The sequence below is a fragment of the Eucalyptus grandis genome, chromosome 3 (assembly GCF_016545825.1).
Source record: "Eucalyptus grandis isolate ANBG69807.140 chromosome 3, ASM1654582v1, whole genome shotgun sequence".
NCBI lineage: Eukaryota > Viridiplantae > Streptophyta > Magnoliopsida > Myrtales > Myrtaceae > Eucalyptus > Eucalyptus grandis.
The window spans coordinates 40050391-40073194 of NC_052614.1; the positions used below are offsets into that span (position 1 = coordinate 40050391).

Sequence of the window (22804 nt, forward strand, 5' to 3'; positions counted from 1 at the left end):
AAATGAATGAGAGAGAGACTGTCCGGTTGTAATGAGAGAAAGAGAGATGGATAGAGATGAGAGGTGATGGGGCTCCACTTGGCTTGATATTCCACAACAAATATCTATTTTGTTCCCTAATCTTGGACCAAAGCCATAGCTGTCTTCCACCAACTCTTTGCAGCCCAAAATAACCCCATCTAGAAGGCTTAAGAGGTCCAAAAGTTAGGTCCTATGGGGTGCTATGAATTTCTTAGCAAAGGCTTCAATTGCACTTAAATTCTCTCTTGATTCACTCTCACTTGGCCTCCAAAAAATTCATTTACATCTCAATTATCAAATTGATAATTTTCCTCACTCATACATCCATCATGCATCTCAATTTTGCCACCAAAAACCATCTTCAGCAATTTCTGCATATAAACGACCTAGCGACAACTTTTTTCCCAAAAAGTGTTGGTTATCAGAAAAATCTTCTGAGACTGAGTCGAAGTTCCTAAAATTTATTGTGACAAAACATAATCTTCAATTTTTGAAATCGGACTCAAATTGGCAATTAATTTCACTCGGGCGCGTTTTTAGTGTGACTTAGGCTATTAGGTAGTTTTTAGAACTTTTTAGGACAAATGACCTGTGGTCGATTTTCTTCGAGCCACGATGAACCCACTCGACACATTGGCGACTCCCAATTGTCGTGAAAATCTCGATAATTCAAATACGGATACAGGGTACCAAAACGACAGTAAAATCAAATTAGTGCCAGTCGACGAGAGTTTTCCAATTTAGTGGAGTCACCCACGATCGGTCATTCATTTCAATCAAACCGACCTATCTTTGATCTTAATTCGATTTTTAACTGTGCCGTAATGACCTCTAAAGATGAGCATGGTCGAGAAATCGATTCTTAGTCGAATTCTTAAGTCTATCTGTCTTAAAGTCCTTAATAGCTTACCTAGCTAGTCTAGTTATCTCGTGAGTGGCTAACTCAGAAAAAAACACCGTAGTCGCGTCAATGAAATGCCCAATTTATCTAATCGAAATCAGAACCCGAAAATCTGGATGTCACATCAGGATGGATTTTCAATTGCCAAAATCAAGCTTTTAGATCAAACTTGGAATACACTTTAGCTTGAGCGAGGTTGGAGAATAAAGAATTCTGATATGGTAGATGAAATTTATCATCTTGCAAGAATTGATTGAGAGACTGATAATTGATGACCAACCTTATCTTTCCTCTATTTTGCTTGGCTCGTTTATTGACATAAAATGCTTTGCAAGCCCATTAAGAGTCTGAAGGCTTGATTAATCCTTGATGAAGCAAATCTAATATTCTTTTTTTGAGCTAAAAGCAAATGTTCTGGATTCATTTTGGAATGACTGACTTTGGTGGGATTGACATCATCATTATTTTAAAAATGGAAAATTAAGAAATCAGGATTTTTCCACAAATGATTGGAGCATTTTTGGACAAAGTCTGAATGAGAGTATACACATACTCCAATAAGGGTTTGTAGAATTGGATCTAAAATGCTCATTTGAATAGTGAAAAATCTTTGAATGTCTACAAATTCCTGAAATCGCCCATTGAACCGTAGTCCATTAAGCACAATTCTGAGGTTAGGATTTAAACATTTCTTGCAAATGCCTATTGAAATGTTTTCTTCATAGAGAGCATCATCTCCTTTAAAAAAAATCTCTTCTTCCAAGCTCAAAGAGATCTTCTGGTTTACCAATAAAGAATTGGTGGATAACTTGGATCACATGATGAAAATTTGTCTAGAGCAAAAATATCATTTGATCTTGATTAGAAATAGATCTTTACTAATCTTTTAGGCTTCCAGTGAATCTGCTTATAAACTCGATTCGTATGTTGTATTGGTGTTTAATAGAAAGTGCTTTGTTGTTAGGCCAAGCATGGAATTCCTGCAATTTATTTGGCCATTTAGAATATGGAATGTTATCAAGCATGAAGTAATATTTTGAAGTTGAAGACTTGTACTCAGGATTTGAGTCATGAAGGTGTACTACTTCTGGCTCGGATGAATTTGATTCATTCTTTGCTTCATGAGGGTCAGCCATAAAAATAACATGTACACGAGATTTTGGTATTTGTGGCTCAAGGTTGAAGTAGTTTCAAAAGAGAGGGAATCAAATTCAGAGGTTGATTCAGGTATTTTGCTTGGTGAAATCAAACGGAGCAATGGTTGGTATACTTTACCTACCTTGGTCTCGCAGGAAAGCCTCAAGTAGATTTGAGACCATATGAGTAGAGGGAGGTTATGGAAAAGGTTCAAGAGCTGGCTTCTTTTCTTCGCTAATCTTTTTTTGCTTTTTCATTTCTCTCATACGATTTCGAAGGGTAACAATATCTCTTTGATCTTGTCTTAGAGCTTCGTCAATAATTGAACAATTGATGTAGCCCTAGAAGGGCCCACATCCTTTAGAATCGTTTGTTAAGGCTGGGAAAATGGATCTAGAGGAGGAATGAATTTTCCATCCTATAGGAGCTAAATTTGTCTTCTCAATTTTTTCATTTCCATTGTTTGATCTTTCAAATAATGATAAGAAGCATATCTTCCAGATTCCATCTGCTGAAGTTTTTTTGGCATGTCTCAAGTAATTTATTTGTGACCAAAACCGTTTGATCAACCTTCTAGTTGACATGATTAAGACGAGCTTGGACAACTGAAAGCTTGATGTCAATTGTCTTGAGAACATTATTTTGGAACAAGGCATTTTCTGACTGCCAATTCAAGATAGCTTCAACTAACTTTCTTTTGCTTGCCATGGTTATCAATATTTTAAGATTTGGGACCTTAGGGATATGACGAAATCGATTATGAACATCTATAAATTCTTCTAGTGCCGGGAATGAGCCATTAGAATTAGACATTGCCAAAGGTGGAAAGTTCGAGGATAGGAACATACACACATATGGAAGGATGGGTGGTAATTCTGGTTTTAGGGAACATAGGGACTAAGGTGTTTTGGGTACCTCAAGAGGAAATGAATTCTTTTTAACCTATTTATAAATGGGTTTAGAGAATGGTGAAACAACTAGCATTTGAGGTGATGGTTTCTTTCTAGGTGGCAATTGAGGAGATGGAGGAGGTTCACATATTTCAGGGGTTTTTTGAGGAGGGTGCGGTCGAGGTGGTTCATATGAGACCATAAATTGGTATTTTTCTACATCTTCATCAAGAGGTCCGACAGTGGGGTCTTCGTCAAAGTACTTATGGCAAAGTTTATTTTTTGAGCATTTATTTCTTCTAGAAAGCCGATCATCTTCTTTGTCATCTGGGGGACTTGTGCAGAGCGAGCGGTGACAATCTAGAACAATCATGGATTTTGAATCTAGATAGCCTTTGTCATATGGAACATGGGTTGCAGAGGGCTGCATCATGAAAATAGTAGGAAAAATAACATATGTGAACTCTTTCTTTTCCTTGATAAATTTGATGATAATCGTGCCATCTTTCTTCTTGGTGAACTGCGATTCTCTGAACTAGATGGGCTTAGAGTTCTGGTGAATATTTTCATAGTTAGTTATCTATGTGCTCGGGGAGTAACTTAACTAATTGATTCCGAGAGATCTGTCTAGGAACATGATACAAGAGGTTTTGTCATTATCAATCAAGATGAATAGTGCATCTTTAGAACTAGGGAAGTTGAGGTTAATGGTATGATTCTGGACCCGGGGTATAGCGGCAGAGCCAGCATAATTTGCTATTTTCTTAGTATTAATTCTTTTTTAAAGATAATTTTCTAATGATTTATTTATTCTTTGCGGAATAAATGGGGCCCCTTCAAAATCGAAATGTGGAAATCGCGTTATTCCAGCCCCTGCCCCCCTCGTGGACGGGTCAAGCGCAGTAGAGAAAAATGGTGCGAAGAGCGAAGGCGGCACCCATGACGTGAGCTCAACGCCGAGAGAAAACACGCCATTCGACGCCATTCGACGCCACTCTCCACACCGTATCGTCCCAACCGCCTCACGTCCGTAGTTCCTCTCTCTCTCTCTCTCTCTCCCTGTGCAGTTTCCTTCGACGCGCGCGAAGGGTTTCGTTCGCAATCCGATCGACTCCGTCCGGCGCCGCCCCCGCCACCGCCATCGGCGATCGCCGCCCCCCGCCGCGCCGGCCGGCCGGCCCCGCCCGCCCGATGGGCGGCACGATCGGAGCGTAGCCCCTCGTCGGTCCCGTCACCCCGCCGGTGACGAGCTCGATCTTCCGCCATGTTCGAAGCTCACGTAAGATTCTCTCCCCGCTTCGTTCTAATACTTCGCCTGTCCTCCCTTCCTCCCCTGCGGGTTTAGTGACGATTGACGAGCTCTGGATCGCGGCACCGTGCTCGATCAAGTCTTTGTTTGACTTGATCACTTGAGTTTCCGAAGCCATTCTCGAGTGTAAGGTTTCTGAATGTGGCGGCCGCGGAGTGATCGTTGCTGAGCTCGTGTGTTCGGCTGCATTTTGAGGTTTTTTATTTTTATTTTTATTTTTTGGTACTGTTTATTAATGGAAAAAATGATCTCTGGCGAGATTGGAAGCGTGATCTGGTTGCGGGAACTGATGAGCTTGTTAAAAGCTAGAGACTGGGGAAATTTAGTGGCTTGTTTGAGAGACGGCCGGTGATGGATGTGAAATGTAGCATTGTTCTTGTCCACGACTGAGCTTGGAGTTTGTCTCTCTCTGTTATAATGTTAATTCAAATTTTGTAAGATTATAGCTGTTGTCTTGCCTCAGTTTTAAGAACGCACATACTTGTCTTCCCCAAGCAGGATTGTATATCTTGTCTATTGCTAAACAATTTCTTTTCTCCCCGTTTCAAGTCTCCCACTTTTTGCAGTGTAGTCTCCTGTGTTATTAAGCGGGTATGGAATTGTAGCACCGTCTATGGGTGTCATAATGGAAATATGTTGTTACAGGTTTTACATTTGCTTCGAAGATATCTGGGGGAATATGTTCACGGGCTGTCAGCTGAGGCTTTAAGAATTAGTGTCTGGAAAGGTCTGTACCTTCAAGCTTTAGGATAGATTAATATTGCAAACTTTTGGAAGCTTTATCAGAAGCACTTAAAGCTTTTTTGGTTTATAGGAGATGTTGTGCTCAAAGATTTGAAATTGAAGGCAGAAGCGCTAAACTCACTCAAGCTTCCAGTGACAGTGAAAGCTGGTTTTATTGGCACTATAACGCTTAAGGTAATTATTATTGTCAGCCATTGTGCTCTCTTGGTTGCATTCTGCTGTGACATGCCTATGTTTTTCAAGTTATGTCAAGAAATAGATGATATTCAGCTTTTGTGCTAGCTTTTGAGGCTTTAAATGTTGTTGTTTTGCTATCTTCATTGATGTCGGTTGACCAGTCTCAGCGTTGTATCATGTCATTTATTCTGAAACCTGGTCAAGGCTGCTTGCTATGATTGAGGCTCGTTGTCTTCATCAATGAAGATAGCTGGTTCCTCATGGAGCTTTATGCCTAGTATCAGGAGACCGATGGATTTGCTCTGGATGCAAGTCATGAAATTAGCAGATGGTATCATTCTTGATTATGTGGACTCTTGGAACTTGTGAAAGGTTCATTCTCTTCATTGTTTTTTAACTTGGTGGGAGGTGATGGCCAATAGTTTGCTCATTGTCTTGTTATTTTTCTATCGGGCATTTGAGGGCCTTGTTTGTGTTCATTTTTTCTGTTTATGAACAAAAATTCTGTTTTTTTGTTCTCGGTAACAAAAAAAGAACAGAAACGCGTTTGTTTGCGTTTTTGTTCCAAATCTGATTTTTTGTTCCCGGGAACACATTTGGAACAGAAACAAGAAACAAAAAAAACTTGTTTCTTGTTTCTGGAACAATTTTTAAGAACAAATTTTCTCTCTCCTATTTTTTTCTTCTCAGCGGTTTTTTTTTTTTTTGGTTGGGGGGCGGCATGAAGCTGAGCACTTGGTGCATAAGGACCTGCAATGATTATTAACATGCTTTTCCAGCCTATTTGTTCCCACCTAGGGGCTTGGTTGTTATACTTGTTTGAGTTGAAGTAGTATCAAGATGATTTCTTCTTGCCTCTTCAGTTGAAAGGAGGGCAAAGTGGGAACAAGTTTTGTTGGTAACGGGACATACTCTGTAAAATTTAAGGAAACTCAACATATGGATGGATCTAAAGGGTATGCAAATGCCATTATTGTTCTTGGAGTAGTGACCAAGCCAGGATTTATTTTTTATTTTTTATTTTTTTTGGGGGGGGGGCAATCATTGACAAACTATGGAGTAAAAACTTCTTTTTACATGAGAACTTTGAATAAACTTATACTTGGTAGAATATATGTTTGTTATTAATAAGTTTTAAAAAGAGAAGTCAAGTATGAAAATTTGTAAATTTTTGAACTTGAAGGAGTAGAGAAATATTATTTTTCTTGATGACTGTTTATTACAATTATGTAAACTATTATAATTTATTTAAAAGAATTTTTGTTGACTAAAATAAACAATATAGGTTACTATGCATATTAAAGCGTATCTACAATAATGTTAATAAATAATCAAAATTTCTTACAAGAAGAATTATTAAAAGAAAAAGATACCAGATATAATCTAAGAGGATGTAATTTCAGATAATTCTTTACAAGGACATGACAACTGCAATTTGTATTCCTTTGATTTGATTTACATCTTTCAAATAAAATATAGATATTTTGTCCTAACTTGCAAATCAATTCTATGCAGATCTGATGTAATAAAACAGTTGTTCTAGCTATTATTATTTTATTCCCTTTAACACTAGAAAAAGAAGCATGGACGCTTTGTGTATTCAATAAAAAGAAATTATTTAGAGGCAAAAAATATAAGGATTTCTATTTTTTATTTTTTGGATGAAATAGCATCTTTTATTAGATAACTAAATTACTCATTTGCCCATTGAATACAACATATAATTGCAATTCACCTCAAGTTAATTGACATGAATTTTGATTGATGGAATTCCTTTAAAAATAGTTTGAGTTTGAAACTTAATATGTGATTATTTTTTCATATAGTAGGGATTACTAAATCTTCTTTTCTTTTTTGGGTGGGGCAATGGGATTAACTTATGATTATTTTTTTCTGCATAAATCTATGCAATTAATGGAAACTTTTTTTTGGGGGTTAGGGGGTGTTGGGCCCTGCTTTTCCCCTTCCTTCTGTCACTGCTTGTGGATGAAAAAGAAAATGCTGGTTGGCCTTTTCTTGCCTTCGTTGTTATTATGAGGGATTTTTCTCATGCTCACACTCTGGATCTGAGCTTGCGATAATTTGAGGTTTCCATTCACTTCGATCTCTTCCCTTTCATTGATTTTGTCTGGATCGATATTGCATTTTATTTCTCATCAAATGAATGACATCCGGTGGCAGCTTTGAATAGATCATATACTAATTCTCTTTCTCTGAAAATATAGAAAAAAGGAGTCTGTGCACTAATATCTGCCATAAAGGGGCCAAGTGTTGACATTCCCTTTTTTTCATTCTAGTTATTGACATGTGAAGGGGTGAAGAAGATTAGAGATAGAATCAAAAGATTTGTGACTAATCCCTCCCCTCTTTTTGGACTAATTGGATCTTTAGCAATTCATGCAAGAATTGGTCTCGAGGGGAGGGGCGACTTGCTTGGTTGAATTTTCTACTTTGGATACGAACTAATCACATAATATCCGCAGTAATTTGGATTTAGCTTTGGGAATTTGGGGAAGGAGTCTCTTTTCTCCTACATAGAGCTCCATTTATTAAGATATTGGCTAAACTCAGAGACTTGTTTGATGTCAAATGTGCCTATAATAATGTATTGCCTTCTTCAGCCTACTGTACTGGAATTTTTTTTATTAAACAACATTTTTGAACTGTTGTGTGACCATAGTGTTGAATGAGCATTGGCTTATGAAAATGTTAGGCTTTTATGTTGATTCAGAACATAATGAATGGGAAAACTTGTGAACTACTGCAAGCTGAAAAACTTATAGAAATTTTTTGGCTCTTGCACATGCTGAGACATGTTTTTGCATGTCGCATATGTGGAGACGTGTTGCATGTTTTGAAATGCTAACATAAGGACTATAGTCAAAAGTACATATTAGACTTGAATTATTTTGGTTGTTGATCTGAAGCATGTCCTATGGATGGTTTTGATGTTTACTATATAGACTGTGGTCAGAATATGCAAGGCTGTGTAAGGAGTGCTTGTCATGTAGGGAAGAGTTGCATATACCAGTAATGCTTTTGATTTCTCTGACTAGTCCATTGTTTCAGTTATCCGTGCTAATGTCAGGTATTTTAAATTTTCTTATCCTTGTGTCGAGCATAGGTTCCCTGGAAGAGTCTTGGGAAAGAGCCAGTTATTGTTTTGATAGACCGTGTATTCATTCTTGCCCATCCTGCATCTGATCAGCGTACTCTCAAGGTATTTTCTTCTAATCCTTGGCTGCAAAGGGACATATGGATCATTATTAATAATAGGGTTTTGTTAATGGTCTTTGGGGCTCTTGTTAATCAACTAATTAAGGAAGCTCAACAATTTCCAATCTACTAATTATCCTTGTGTCATGCGCATGTGATGTCTTGAAAATTGAATTATTGGAGGTAAAGTATACTGTTAATAGTATCCTTAATAATAATCACATCGGTTTATGCTCCCCTCATACTCATTATAAAAGAATATATATTGTCTGCTGTAGGAGGAGGACAAGGATAAACTCTTTGAGGCCAAACTTCAACAGATTGAGGTGTGTATGTTGGATGCATGCATGATCGCTGCTTCCACATTTATTTGGTGTCATTTTCTTTTGATCATCATGATGTTGTTGCTTTTTACTTTTGGGTTTGTGATTTTCTTGTGCATTGGAGCATTCTGTGTTTGACCGTCAACTCTTTCTTGATGCATAAATTCCTTTTTGTGTGAACTTTTAGTATTTTGTTCTCATTATAGATTAATTTCCCATGATATTTATTTGTAACACCAGTAGAAAAAAGTGGTTGATTGTGGTTGGAGCTTCTAGGAACTTTTTTATTTATTTTTTGAGGAGGGGGGTTGGTGTCCAATGGCTGATTAGTTGCGCCAGATTTTCGTTTTGTGCAAGAGTTGTAGTGTGATTTTTTCCCGTAGTTTGATAAACTGAACTATTTACTGTCTCCTCTAGATTTCTGAGTATTTATTTACGTACTTTTAACATGATTGGAGTTATTAGGCCTTCATATATTTGATTCATCACTATTGAAACTGTACACTCTTGTCCTCACAACATTAAGACTGCTCCCAGATAATATCTATGTTTGCTCTATGATTGAAACTGCACACTCTTAATCTTCTTATGCATTACCATGTGTTCCCTTATAGTCCAACTTCCCCTTGACTCCTTGACTTTTGTAACATTCTCAATTGATTGGCCTTGATGTTAAAGTAATCTTGACCAATCCGTGCTTAGACTGCAGCAAAAGAGCTTTTTGAACTGGAACACATTTAAGCTTGGCTGATTATCTTGTTACTCGTGTGCAAGTTGACGCCATTGTCAATGAATCATCTCTTTGAAGAGTACATGGTACAAGTGCCAACATGTGATGCTTGATTGTGCATAATTTTAGAGAGGTGGCGTGGATTCAATGGTTCCATCGTCCTGCTAACTTCGATTTGTGGCTCAATGCAGGAAGCAGAATCAGCAACTGTTGAAGCAATATCAAAGCCGAAAGTTGGAAATGTATGTTTGAAGAGAACCTCTGGTCTATTTGATAGTGTTTTTGTTTTTTATAGCAGCTCCATGACCTATTGTCTCCTGTAATTAACATCTCTGACAAGGTTAACATGTCTGGCATACTTTCATTTTTGCATGTATCATGTACCACGATGTCCTGAGTTATCCTTCAAAGAAGAAATTACTTTATGTACTTGTAGAATTCTTATGATCTTCAATTGGACATCTATCACTGTCATTTCGTTTGAAATATGCTCATGTGCATTTTCTTTGGAGCTGACCATGATCGGATTTCTAGATATAGTTGTTAAGAAAGGTATCACTGAGTGGTTTGTTATTGTCTTTTCTTTCATTGAATGGCTACTTGTTAATTTGTGATTTCATTATTCCATCTATTCTTTTCTTATTTGTTGTTCAATGCACATGTATGTTATCACAGTACTTGGGAGTGATTGTATTGCTGTTTAGGAATGTAAATGCACAGGATGCCTGCATTTTTCACATTGAATATCCATAGGAGAACCTAGAGATGATTTTCGTATCGATTTTGCTGAGTTTCTTTTGACGTGCCAGTGCACCCTGAATGAAGAGTTGCTGTGCCCCTAATCATCCTTAGAAAAGATTCAGGAAGCCTTGAAGATTTGGATTTTGAATTGTAAATCTTTCTCTAGCTCATTGACTGTTCTTATGTGGCTCGGCTGCACTGATATGTCTGACCCAAAATCAGCTTAGCCACACAAAAGACAAGTCCACCCAAAATTGAAGTCCTTTTGTGTGTGAGCCTACCTGGTTTCTCATCTGCTGACTTAGTATTCCTTTTACATCAACTAGCATTATTTTTCTTTGTAAATGGAGCCATGTTGTCAATTGAATCTGCAATCTCTTTTATTTTCTGTCGTTTTAACATGTTAATAAGGACATTACCCCATCAAATAGACCACTGCAGAGCAAGATTGCAGTGACTAGAAAAACAAAAGCAGAATCAGGAATATGGTGGTTTAAATTAGTGGCTTGAGCTGTAACATCCTGTAATTTTTTATTATAACAGAATCCTAACATATTTAAGACTTAACCAGAAGTTAATGTGTTATCTATCTCAAGTGTTTAAAGAGGTTTGATGATGCTTTTTTAGACTTTTTGCTGTCTTTTCTGTACCATCACTCTTTATTGATAAAACAGTTTCTTCTAACCGCTGCCTTTTGGTTTTATGTTTAGTGTATAATATGTTGGACGTGTATAGAGATATAGTAAAAAAAATTTCACTTAGAAAAAAAGGCTCATGTGGAAGATTGCACAAGAAAAATAGAATGTAATGTAATGAAACGAGATAACTTGGTGCATATCTAGAAATAAACTATTTGTAGACAGAATTGTTTGCAGTTTGGCATTTGTTTGGAAGGCTGAGATGAGCTTAAGTTGTGGCATTAAATGAAAGGACCAGTTAATTTTTTTTTTTTTTTTTGGTTTATTTATGGAACATGGAAGATAATGAAGATTCATGTCCTTTTGCTTGATTAGGCAATTTAAACTATGGTATGAAAGTAATTAACAATGAGATGTCAATTATGTTCTCCAGATAGATGATTATAGGGAAAATTGAACTGAAAATTATGTTTTATAGAGATCCTATCCATTGTCTGAATAGGGATATATAGACCATTCATCAGTAGAGCCTCAAACAGGTCATGGATTGAATCTGTCCAGGCCCGATTCCTTTACAAATGATATTTAAGCAGGTTGAATTGCAGGCGAAGAGACTGTAATGTTAAGACGGGGTTGCAACTTCATAGTACTTTTGTTGGTTAAAGCACTGGAATGATTTTTGAGCATTCTTCCTTGTGTCGTGGTGCTCCACACCAGAGTACTTAGTGTTGGGGTCCGTAAATTTGAAAGTATGAAGATGCTTGTGAATATTTTGGCTGCCCTTTGAAGAGACAAAAGGCTTCTCCTTATACAATCTTTTTCTCCTTTTGGACTTATTTCATGATATGTTGACTTTTTGGAGGCAATAGGATCTAGAACTTAGTTTGCCTGGTGCGAACATGTGCCTACCAATATGCTAATGCATTAGACTGAAAAAAGAGAGTTTTAGATTCAATTTAGCTGAATTTCTGTGGCTTTGGCAGATTAACAAAAGTTGTTGCTTAATTAGGTTGCTTATCTGTTTATATGCTTGTTTGTTAAATTATCTATCACTCTAATGAGATGCTCATAATTGGAGCTGCACTTACGCATGAGTGATAGTATGAGGTTGATGGATGTTTTTCCCGTTGATTTTTGCTTATCTTCTTATGTCTCACTAACCTTGCAATGACCGATGAGCTGACACCTTCTTCTTTTGGCAGACACCTCCTGGGAATTCATGGCTGGGTTCTCTTATTGCTACAATTATCGGAAATCTTAAGATATCAATTAGCAATGTACATATTAGATATGAAGACTCTGTTAGGTTGGTAATCTGAGCTCTAACTATTCTTAGAACTTTTCATTAAGCCCGTTAGGGGAGGCCTTTTCATCCTCTGCTTTTAATGTTCTGTTCGGTAAAGAATTTCATCAGTCAGGGTTAAAATCTTAGGTAATCATTCAAAACCTAAAGCACCAACCATCTCAAAGGGGATTTTAATTGGATATTCATCATTTTAACTTTTTGATGACCTAATAATACCATGTGTCACTTCTTTTGTCCAATTTCAATTTCTGTGGCTTTACCTAAGAAGCTGGCGCTTTGCAGTAATCCCGGAAACCCATTTTCTATGGGTGTTACTTTGGCCAAGCTTGCTGCTGTTACAATGGATGAGCAGGGGAACGAAACTTTCGATGCCAGTGGAGCTTTGGACAAACTGCGGAAGGTCAACTCTTCCCGCTTCTCTAACCAGCGTGATATGTTGCATTTCATCTATGTTTCCATGGTATCATTATTCAAGATTAAATGTATAACTCTCCAAACGCAGCTGAATTGCCAATATCTCACATGTAATGGTCAAACAAATAGGTGGGTTATTTGGGAGCCTGTATGTATGAAGATAAGACTTCTAATTTATGATACTTGTGCGATCTTTTCTCTGAATGGCTAGGTTTTTAGGAGCATTGTTCCTTTAGGAATACAATTGCTAATGTCATACATCGTCTTGTCCAATGCCAAATATTCTTGAAAAGTACCAATATAAAGAGCCATTACAGTGAGGATAAGGCTATTACCTACAGGAATGTGGAGGACTCTACTAGAAACAGGCGGATGCAGCGCTCGTGGGAGTTGGATCCTATTATCTTCTCTTCCCCTGTTTCTAGTCCGTTTGGCTAGGTGTCTTGTTGGTAGCTAGGTCGTATTGCCTGGCGTTTTTTGCCGCTTGGCTCCTGGTTCTCCGCTTGGTTTGGTGCCTTTTGGCTTTTTCTTCTCGGCTCCCTTCCACTCAAATTGAGCATGTTCATTTGAGTTTAAGTTTTTGGAGCCTTTTGGTTGTACATATTGACCTTCCCCATTATTTTAATTACTTACTTTCACCCAAAAAAAAAAAAAAAGAGAGCCATTACAGTGAGAGATCGGGGAGTTAAATCTGGAAATCAAGTGAACCTGTTGTTACAATGTAAAAGGGGATTCAGCACTACAAAAAGCCATGAGGTACCATTGACAGAATCTTCATGTCCACTGGCCTGGATCCCTCTTTCCCTTCACTTGATGATATTGAAATTCTTTTGCATCCCAACCCCACAGATTGTGTCTGCCTATTTCCAGCCTTTCTCCATTAAATAGGCATATTTAAGTAGGTCCTTTCAGTCATACTCTGTCGCTTCCCATCCATTCTGCCACTGTATACCAACCTTGGCTGTAATGGGTTCACTTTATTATTATTATTATTATTTGTTGTCATGTTGTCGTGTTGTCAACTAATTAGCTTCAAATAGTAATTTATACTTCTAGCTTTGGGTCTGAGGTGTCTTTAAGATGTGGACACATGGGGCAATAATGATCTTTTTTTCACTGGTTGTAAATCTTTTATGAGCAGACAGTCCTGCTGTGCTGAGGTAGAGTTTTTGACTGCTTGGTTCTGGAAAAAGTGTTTACATTCACTGCTGGAGTAATTCTGAAAGATTAACCACAAACGTGTGCGCATTCGAAACAATCTACTTCAATAATGATGTGTCTGTGTTCTGAAGTATGTAGATTGGGGTGTTTTCAACACCTTTCACTACTACTTCGAGGATATTGACACCTCTTTATGGTTCTCATGCAAGTACTTTGGTCACGTCTCGTTTGTTTTGTCATCTTTCTGATGAAGAGTTCTTGCCTATGTGAAATCCGAAAAGACTGATATTCTTATGCTGTTAGAGAACTTTTGATTTGTTTCGACCATAAATCTTTCCTTCCTATATTCAAACACTATCCCCCAGGAAAGGGCCTTAAGGTTATTATTTATATGTTTATACATTTATTCGAATTATGTTATATAATATACACCAAATAATTGAGGTTAACATATTATGCCTTTTGTATAGTCGTTACAACTTGAGAGGCTTGCCATGTATCATGATTGCAACACTGTTCTGTGGAAGATAGATAAAAGATGGGAAGACCTAACTCCTGATGAATGGATAGAGGTTTGTCTCAATTCTTTTGAAGATATTGGCTATCTCTTTGCAGTTGGTGACGTGGATAAAGAATGACATCCACTAACATACCTTTTAATTAGATATTCGAGGATGGTATTAATGAACCAGTTGCTGGCCATGATACGGTGTCTCAATGGGCTATGGGTCGAAATTTTTTGGTCTCACCTATCAATGGAGTCCTTAAATATCATCGTCTTGGAAAGCAAGAGAGGAATGATCCTGAGGTCCCATTTGAGAAGGCTTCACTTGCCCTGAATGATGTCACCTTGACGGTTACAGAGGTATTTATCCTCCTTTTCATTTTGCTTTGAGCTGCTCTGTAATTCACTAGATGAGAAGTAACCAAGTTTTTAGATCTGGTTCAAGTGCCTTCTGCTCAGAATAGTTTACTTGAGAGGTTACTAATCTCCCTTACTTCTTTTACTCTGCCCAAGAAGCATAAATGGAGATGTTGATTGCAAGAGGAACTCCAGCCTTTTTTGGGCTTGCGATGACCTTTTGCAATCTAGGAAGATTTAGGACCTAGGCTGTGCTCATGTTGGTATTCTCACTTTTTATTTTCCCCTCGAGTTTGCTGCAGTTTTTCTTTCATGTGCATTTACTCATATCATATTTGCCATAGACAATGAGAATTAATATCATCCTGTACTGTCTTTGTTAGGGACAATATCATGACTGGATCAAACTTATGGAAGTTGTTTCAAGGTACAAGATTCATGTGGAAGTTTCACATCTAAGGCCGATGGTAACAGTTTCAGAGGGTCCCCATCTCTGGTGGCGCTATGCTGCTCAGGCAAGCCTGCAGCAAAAGAAGATGTGGTAAAGATGCCTAGGATATGGTTTTACTAGCATCCATTTCTTGGGTTATGCATGTTTTTTGAAAAGATAAATTATCTCTACTTTGCATCATGGATATCTTGCAGCTTATCTGAGATTCTAATTTATTTCAATTAGCAGTGCTATACTTAGTTGTACGAACTTCAAGCTGACTTGCATTCTGTTGTTATAGCTATCGATTCTCATGGGACCGCATTCGGCACCATTGCCAGCTACGTAGGCGCTATGTTCAGTTATATGCAGCTGTATTGCAACAGGCATCAGAAGTTAATCGTACAGAAATGAGAGAAATTGAGAAAGATCTGGATTCGAAAGTGATTCTCTTGTGGAGGTATGGAACTGTTGTCACTTTGTTTTCTAGATCCAGTGAGTTTCACTAGCAACAGAAACTGCTTTTTTGCCCTGAAAATTGTTAAGTGATACTGGTTGGTAAAATACAGCCGTTTTAGAGTATCTTAATTTTTTTAATCCTCATGGTGATGTAAATGATGTACAAGACTTCCTTGGAGAGACGCTTCCTTGGAGCCTTTCTCAATGAACTTTTTGTTTATACTGATAAAAAATAGGACCAAAGTGCTTCATAACATAAGGAGAAAAAAAGGAAAAAAAGAAAGTTAAGTTCTCATTAGGAAATGTGATGAGATCAAAATCACTCTGAAGTTTAAAGGACATTAAGATGAAAGGAGATTCTCCATGAGGAAAAGCGTAAATTTTGGCCCATTTGATTGTTTATAGAAGCAAACACCATTTTTCTCGCTCTTTAATAGGTTAACCTGTGCCTAAGAGCTAGGGCTGTCAAATAGGTGGGTTGGGTTGCATCAGGTTGAAAATGATCTGACCTGAATCAACCCATTTAAATTTAATACAAATATTAGTGACCATATCCGATCTGACTTGGTCCATATTACCAAAACACATCCATATGCAATCCAACATATGAAATCTGTACCTACACGTTAAACCCACTTGAAGCTCTTCATGTGTATATGTTACTTGGTTTAAAATTTCACATCAAATAAAACAGTAAATTATTACAATGAAAAATTGCTAGTAAATGAAGTCAAAAACATAAAAAAAAAAATTGTAAAAAATAGGGAAAAAAGGAAAAAGGAAAGCAAAGAGAAGGAAAAAAATCTGAAAATTCTAAAATAATTGCAAAAATTGATGATTCAAAACTTGGGCAAAAAATTGGTGAATCAGTATCGTGAACGTCAAAGTTGCGTTGGGTGTCCATCATCTATCTCCTTGAGCTTTGTGGAAGTGTATGAGTATGGTCAATTTAAAAATAGTTCTTGGCTAATTCAAAACTTGTTGATTCAACCATTAATGTGAAAGTTGATTGAAATTGCCATCTCTTGTTATTTGCCGTGGATTCCTTTGTTCATCTACACATTTTCGAGATGAAAATGAAATAAGGAATCTGTTGTTAGTGCATTCTGAGCGTTTTCTTTTTCCTTCAATGGAAATATAAAAATGAGATAAGAAAAAATCATATATGTTAATGAGCAAGTGTGAGGGAGAGTGCAGAGAGAGTTAGAGTTCATGGGGGTTGGGTCTGGGCAAACTATGAACCCATTGACCCATATTTATTTTGGGCTTTGCCTTTTTAAACCCATTTTATGACCCATATAACGACTCTACCCATCATATATTGGTGAAGAAGTGGACCTATAATCCATTTAGACTGCTCTACTTAGAGCTTATAAGAAAGTGTTAATTTAGGGTCAATAGTCCTAGTCACTAACTAAACCACAAATCTTGAGAATTTAATGTTTTTTTCAACAATAAGGCCTGCTTTTACTGTGTGAGTTTTGTTGGACTCGATTTGTATTTTGATCATCATGTTCATATTTTCGCTCTACATATTGTTAGGTTGCTGGCACATGCTAAGGTTGAATCTGTCAGATCGAAGGAAGCAGCTGAACAACGAAGGCTCCAAAAAAGGAGTTGGTTTTCATTAAGATGGTATGATTATACAATATTTATTTTTCCTCTTGGGAGCAGTAACAACTAACAGCTTTGGCAATTTAAATGATACTGATTTAAAGCTTTGGACCTTTTAAGTAAATCTTTGTAGGTGCAAGTTTCCAAGGGCGGATGACCCTTAAATCTTTGTATAGTTTTGTATGGTGAGATGCATGACTAAAGTTTTTTATTAGAGCTTTCTGTTAATCACCATTTCATTTATGTGTAATGTGGCAGTGACACATTTGTGCTGATAATAATTCTAATGCAGTTGAAAATGGAGCAAATCTTCTACTAAAAGTTTATCTGATATTCGAGTAGACAAGTCAATATCTTATATTTGTGTCCTAATGGAGAAAAACTAATGTCTTGAATAGTATCTTGTCAATGTTTATCTTCTCTTCTGTTCATTGTTTTAATTTAACTGTATGGGTATCCTTTTATGCTTGGTGAAGAGTTTATGTAAGTGAAGTGCTCATATTCCACAACACAAAAATTCTTAACATGTACTATATGCCGTGCCACATAATAAAGTGGGTGCCCTACTTGTGGTCGCCTAATATGTTTGTGTTATCACTGCAACTACTTCAACTGTGCATCCCAGGTTCTCATCATTGTTTCTATGGTAGGCGTTCGAGCTCTGAAGATGACTCGGAGAAAGATGCTCCTGAGGAATTGCATGTAGCTGAGGGAAGATTGACTAAGGAAGAATGGCAGGCGATAAACAATTTACTTAGTTACCAGCAGGATGAGGAGTTGACTTTACACTCTACAAAGGACATGCAGAATATGATTCGGTTTCTAGCTTCTGTGTCTGTTGGCCAGGCTGCAGCAAGGGTCATGAACAGAAATGAGATTGAAATAATCTGTGGTAGATTTGAGCAACTTAATGTTGTGACTAAGTTAAGACATCGTAGCACGCACTGCGATGTGTCATTGAAGTTCTATGGTCTCTCTGCGCCTGAGGGTTCGCTGGCACAGGTCCATGTTTGTCTATCATTATATTTTCATGCCCTTAGCCCTAAAATCCTTGCTGTACCTGTAGAAAAATACCATTGATAGATGCTTTTTTTTTACTATCAATGATGGCTTCACTATGTTTTTGCTTATTTTATGTTAAAATATGGAATCCCATTTTTGTGCTGCTGGCCACTTTTAAAAGGCAACATTAATTTTTTGTTTTGCTCACGTGTTGCACCATATAGCTTCAATTGTACAATTTGTGGCATTATCATTATGAACCTCACCATGTTAACTGGATCAAATCATTCTGATAATCTTCAGGTTGGTAGTTACGTGTGTGGACACTGTAGATGAATTTGTTGACAATTTGGTAACAGATGTTCTTGTGCAATCAATTGTCAAATCACTAGGTACAATTTTAGAATATAGTGTGCAAAGTGTGATTGAAATCAAGTAGGAGGTGATTTTTCCATTACGCATTTGTCTTTTTATATAACGACTTCTCTGTGATCAATGCTTGCAAATTCTATTCTTAATCATAAGTGGAACCTGTATTTGGTTTGACCTTTGTGCCAAACATTTTGATTTTTTATTTTTTATGCCATAAGCTCAATTTAGGGATGTTCTTATGCATAATTTGAAGTTACTTGCAGAGTGTTATTAGTGAGCAGAAAGTTAATGCATTAGCGGCTACCTTCGTGAGCTCACCAGTTGGGGAGGATGTAGACTGGCGGCTCTCAGCTACAATTTCTCCATGCCATGTGACGGTAATTATGTGAAATACAGCTGCATTATCAATTTTTGCTAGTTATAACAATCTATGTGATCAACAGGCAAGTAATTTTTGCAAGTCTATATAGGCTAATTCTGCAAGTTTCACATACAGGTTTTCCCACATCACTAGGAAATTTCAATGTACCAATATGAGTAGTGCAAGGATGCTAGTCGACACAAAATACTTTTATGTAACTCATGGGCTATTGCAAATAACCCATAGGGAGGATGTAGACGGCTTAGCTGGGGCGGGAGAAAGAGAGGGATAGTGAAAAAATGTTGATAGCCAGCAGCAATGTAGTGATGGCTGATGAGCACAAAAAGGAAATTCACACTTTGCAATTTAGGCTGTTTGGCCTCTTTGGCCTTAAATTATTCGGGCTCTGCTTGTGGATTGATCTGTATAGACCTAGGAGAATGGACCAAATGCTGGAGTTGGATAGTGTAGAGTAACTCTATTGGACAAATTGTACGGGCAACCACATGGCCTTGATGTTAAGAGAAGGAAGCAGGACAATTTCAAAGTAGGATGACACTGGTTGGGTTGGAGTTATGATGTGGATGGGCTTCATGGTTCTCAAGCTCATCCCCTGGATCATTTGCTACTGAGTAGAGATTTCTTTTTTATTAGAAATTTTACGTGATGAAACAGAGCTTAGGATGACATTTTCTACAGTCTACCACATGGCCTTAATGTTAAGAGAAGGAAACAGAGACAATTTCAAAGTACGATGATGCTGGTTGGGTTGGAGTTGTAATGTGGATGGGCTTTGTGGTTCTCATGCTTGTCCTCTGGGTTATTTGTGAATGGTTAGAGTTTTTAATTTTTTTTTTTTTTTGGGAGAACTTTTACCTGATGAACCAGAATTTACTGCAGATTTTTAATCATTTTTCTAGTGTTTGAAGGTTTACAAAGTGCTGCTACATTTCCATTTCCTGAATTTTTTTCTGATTTTCTCTCCTGCTCGTCTACCCCTCACTAAGCTTCTGACATACTGATGTCTTGTCAGGTTTTGCTGGACAGTTACAATCGATTTTTAGAGTTTGTAAAGAGAAGTAGTGCAGTCAGTCCCACTGTTGCACTGGAAACAGCAGCTGCTTTGCAGGTAATCATGTTGAATACCTAAATCATGGCTCTCTAGGTTTGGTAAAACTAACATTAAACTCTTTCAACACCAGATGAAGATTGAGAAGGTGACTCGGAGAGCACAAGAGCAATTTCAGATGGTCTTGGAAGAACAAAGCAGGTCCCTTCATTTTTCTAATATCATTTCACAAGTCATGGCTCTTGCCTTAGGAATTTTCATGCTGTCCTTCCCCAACCACTTTAGTCTTAAAGCTTGGTACAAACTTGGTTAATGCAGAAACTTCAGATAAATACCAAAATGAATGCGTCTCTGGCCCTTTCTTTCTTTTAATAGCGAAGTTCCAGTGAATGTACTGCAATTCTCATGATCATAGAAAGCTTAAAGTATGCTAAAAGACGGCAAAATGTTATTGACAGAAACCAGAAACTGTGTCGTGGTATGAATAATTAGAGACCACCTTATTTGACAGGCAGTGAGGGGCTATCCATTTACAGCTAAATGCTAAGAAATGCTAGATAAATTTCGAGACTGAAGCTAGAAATGCTTCTGCAGTTGGGGATGAACTGTGCGTTTGAAAAGGAATTGGTTTTTCAAACAACAAAGAGAAAAGATCGATTCTTGCTGCTATAGCTCTGACAATATTTGATTACAGTTCGGGAGTTTTTGGGTTACAGAAAAGCATGTTAGAATATGCATAATTTGTTAGAATTTGTAGACTATCTCTGTATCTTTTGTACAGGTGGTACTGTGTGGTTCCCACTAGTTACCTTTCCTATATAAAATCTTCTTTTGCCTTTATGATAAATTATAAGAGTGAAAATTCTCATCCAGCCTCCTAAAACCTTAAAATGGATACCTATACTTCAGAAGAGCAAGGATGTAGTTCAGTATTGTCCATTCCACAGGTCCCCTACTCCTCTCCTGATGGAATCCAAGCTATTAAGAGAGAGATTACAGGTGAACAGATGCTCTCCATGTAATACTACCTACACCTTTCAAAGCTCCTAATTATTTCAGCTCAAGCTAGAAACTGCCTAACTTGGTCAAATAATCGACGAGAGGAAATTCTGAAGCCTTCTTGCTTGGCAAGAGATAAGCACAGTTTGCTTGACCCGACACCGGAAGCATATCAACAGGACCCCCTCTCTTCTTTTAGGAGGTGGTCAATAGTTCTATTTTTCCCTGAGCAGCTTGCAGGAAAACAATCCTAACTAAGGGAGGCTGTGACCATCCAAATAGCTCTGCAAGAGAAACTTGATGTGTTGGTCTAAGCCCTTGTCCAAGTGCTCCATGAGCTTTATAATTGACGTTTCTCTAAAGTTCCATTCTTTCCCAAAATCCTCTCTTCTCTGACAAGTCTGATTATGAAGACAAAACAGATGTGAAAATGTCAAGTCCTTAGCATGTAATCTAGCAAGGCTCTGCTTCATGCCGATTCTCATTTGTGGGGATTCTTGGATTCTTATTCTTCTACTTTAAGGCTTCTGCCATTGCTTTGATTTTCTAATAGCTTATTCAAGTGATGGGTTTATTGACTGCAAATCTGCTTACGCACTCTCTGACAGATGATATGGTATATTTTATCTGCTGGAAAGCATGCCATTATTGACCATATTATTAAAATTCCAGCCATTTCTTACAATTTCATGCATCTTGCTAGTTTTTATATGCAAAAGTTGTCATGCCAATGAGAAGACATGCTTTTTATGATCATCAGCAGAAGGATTGCTGTGTAACTGTTGCTGCATTTGAGCATGCTGTCAGTTGCATAGCTGTTGTTTTTCTGATTCTGATTGCATTCTTGGAAGGATGGAGAATTTCATCCCAATCAACTGTCAATGCCTGTGCATAATCTGCATCTCACTTTTGCCTGATATATGCACGTGTACTCTTTTCTTTTTCTTTTCTTGTCTTGGAACAAATGTCATAATAAGGTGGTAATAGAAAATGAGGGTTTTAAAGTTCTAAAATTTGTCAACAGTGTTGAAGAATAGCTTCTTCATTGTTGCGCAAGTTATAGAATCTCTCAGATTCTACTTTCCCCCTTTACAACTGTGAATGTATGAAAGTTTAGGTGTTTCCTCAATATACCTTAGAGAATGGTGGTTTATGGGTTCTCTCCTCTGTAGTTTCTAAAGAAATTTGGTTTTACTCTTAAACAAAGGAAAGCACTTTAAGAACTCTCTCTCCCTGACGAATTTCTTTGAGCAGCGTTCCTCTTTTGAAAGAAGCTATTAAGTGATCATTAATGGGTTTGCAGGTCTATTTTTTATGAGGGTTTGTGCCCTGCCCCTTGGTACTCCTTTAATGGAAGCGTCATCTTTTCACCAAGTAAAGATGTAACTACTGTGAATGGGTAATTGGAGGGGCAGCCTGTGTACAAGCTAGTTACAAGGAAAAACAGATACAAAAAATTTGGATAAGAAGCTTTTTTTGAATGAACCAGCATCATGGAGCTAGAAAAGCATAAAGAGGTTACAGTCTTAATTATAGTACATTCTCTGACTCTGAAAGATAGTTAGGTAATCAGCAAGATTCATGACTTTCTGCTAAAAAGAATAAGCAAAGGTTTGTAACTGAGGCTCACTGTCACTTTGCTATTTAAAGCCCTCTTTATGTATTAGAACAATTTTTATCAATACAATGATTACTTTAAAGCTCATTCCATAGACCTCTCTAAGTCGCCTCAAGAAGCATCATGCTTATAATTTTACATATTAATGCCAATTATAGTGAACATAAGAGGAAATTATCTTTCTGTAAGATGTCTTGAAAAATGTAAGCAGCCTTAAGAGGTGCTGCTGACAAGCGTTCGGGAAGAGACTGAATTACCATACTGGTTGATTCACTGCCTTGTGTGGCTCCCCCTTTGTCAATTCCACATG

The 22804-nt window shown here is 37.4% G+C and overlaps 1 protein-coding gene across 1 annotated transcript in view; it reads left to right on the top strand.

Moving 5' to 3' along the window:
• The first annotated feature begins 3838 nt into the window (after window positions 1-3838).
• LOC104415270 overlaps window positions 3839-22804 on the top strand; it is a 56474-nt gene continuing 37508 nt past the window's right edge. The window contains 17 exon segments of the mRNA XM_010026538.3: window positions 3839-4228; window positions 4904-4985; window positions 5073-5176; window positions 8304-8399; window positions 8674-8721; window positions 9640-9690; window positions 12030-12133; window positions 12416-12533; window positions 14179-14280; window positions 14373-14573; window positions 14954-15111; window positions 15302-15460; window positions 17002-17094; window positions 17724-18075; window positions 18711-18824; window positions 19842-19937; window positions 20011-20078. Coding sequence (XP_010024840.2) covers window positions 4214-4228; window positions 4904-4985; window positions 5073-5176; window positions 8304-8399; window positions 8674-8721; window positions 9640-9690; window positions 12030-12133; window positions 12416-12533; window positions 14179-14280; window positions 14373-14573; window positions 14954-15111; window positions 15302-15460; window positions 17002-17094; window positions 17724-18075; window positions 18711-18824; window positions 19842-19937; window positions 20011-20078 — 1961 coding nt within the window. The 5' untranslated portion in view covers window positions 3839-4213.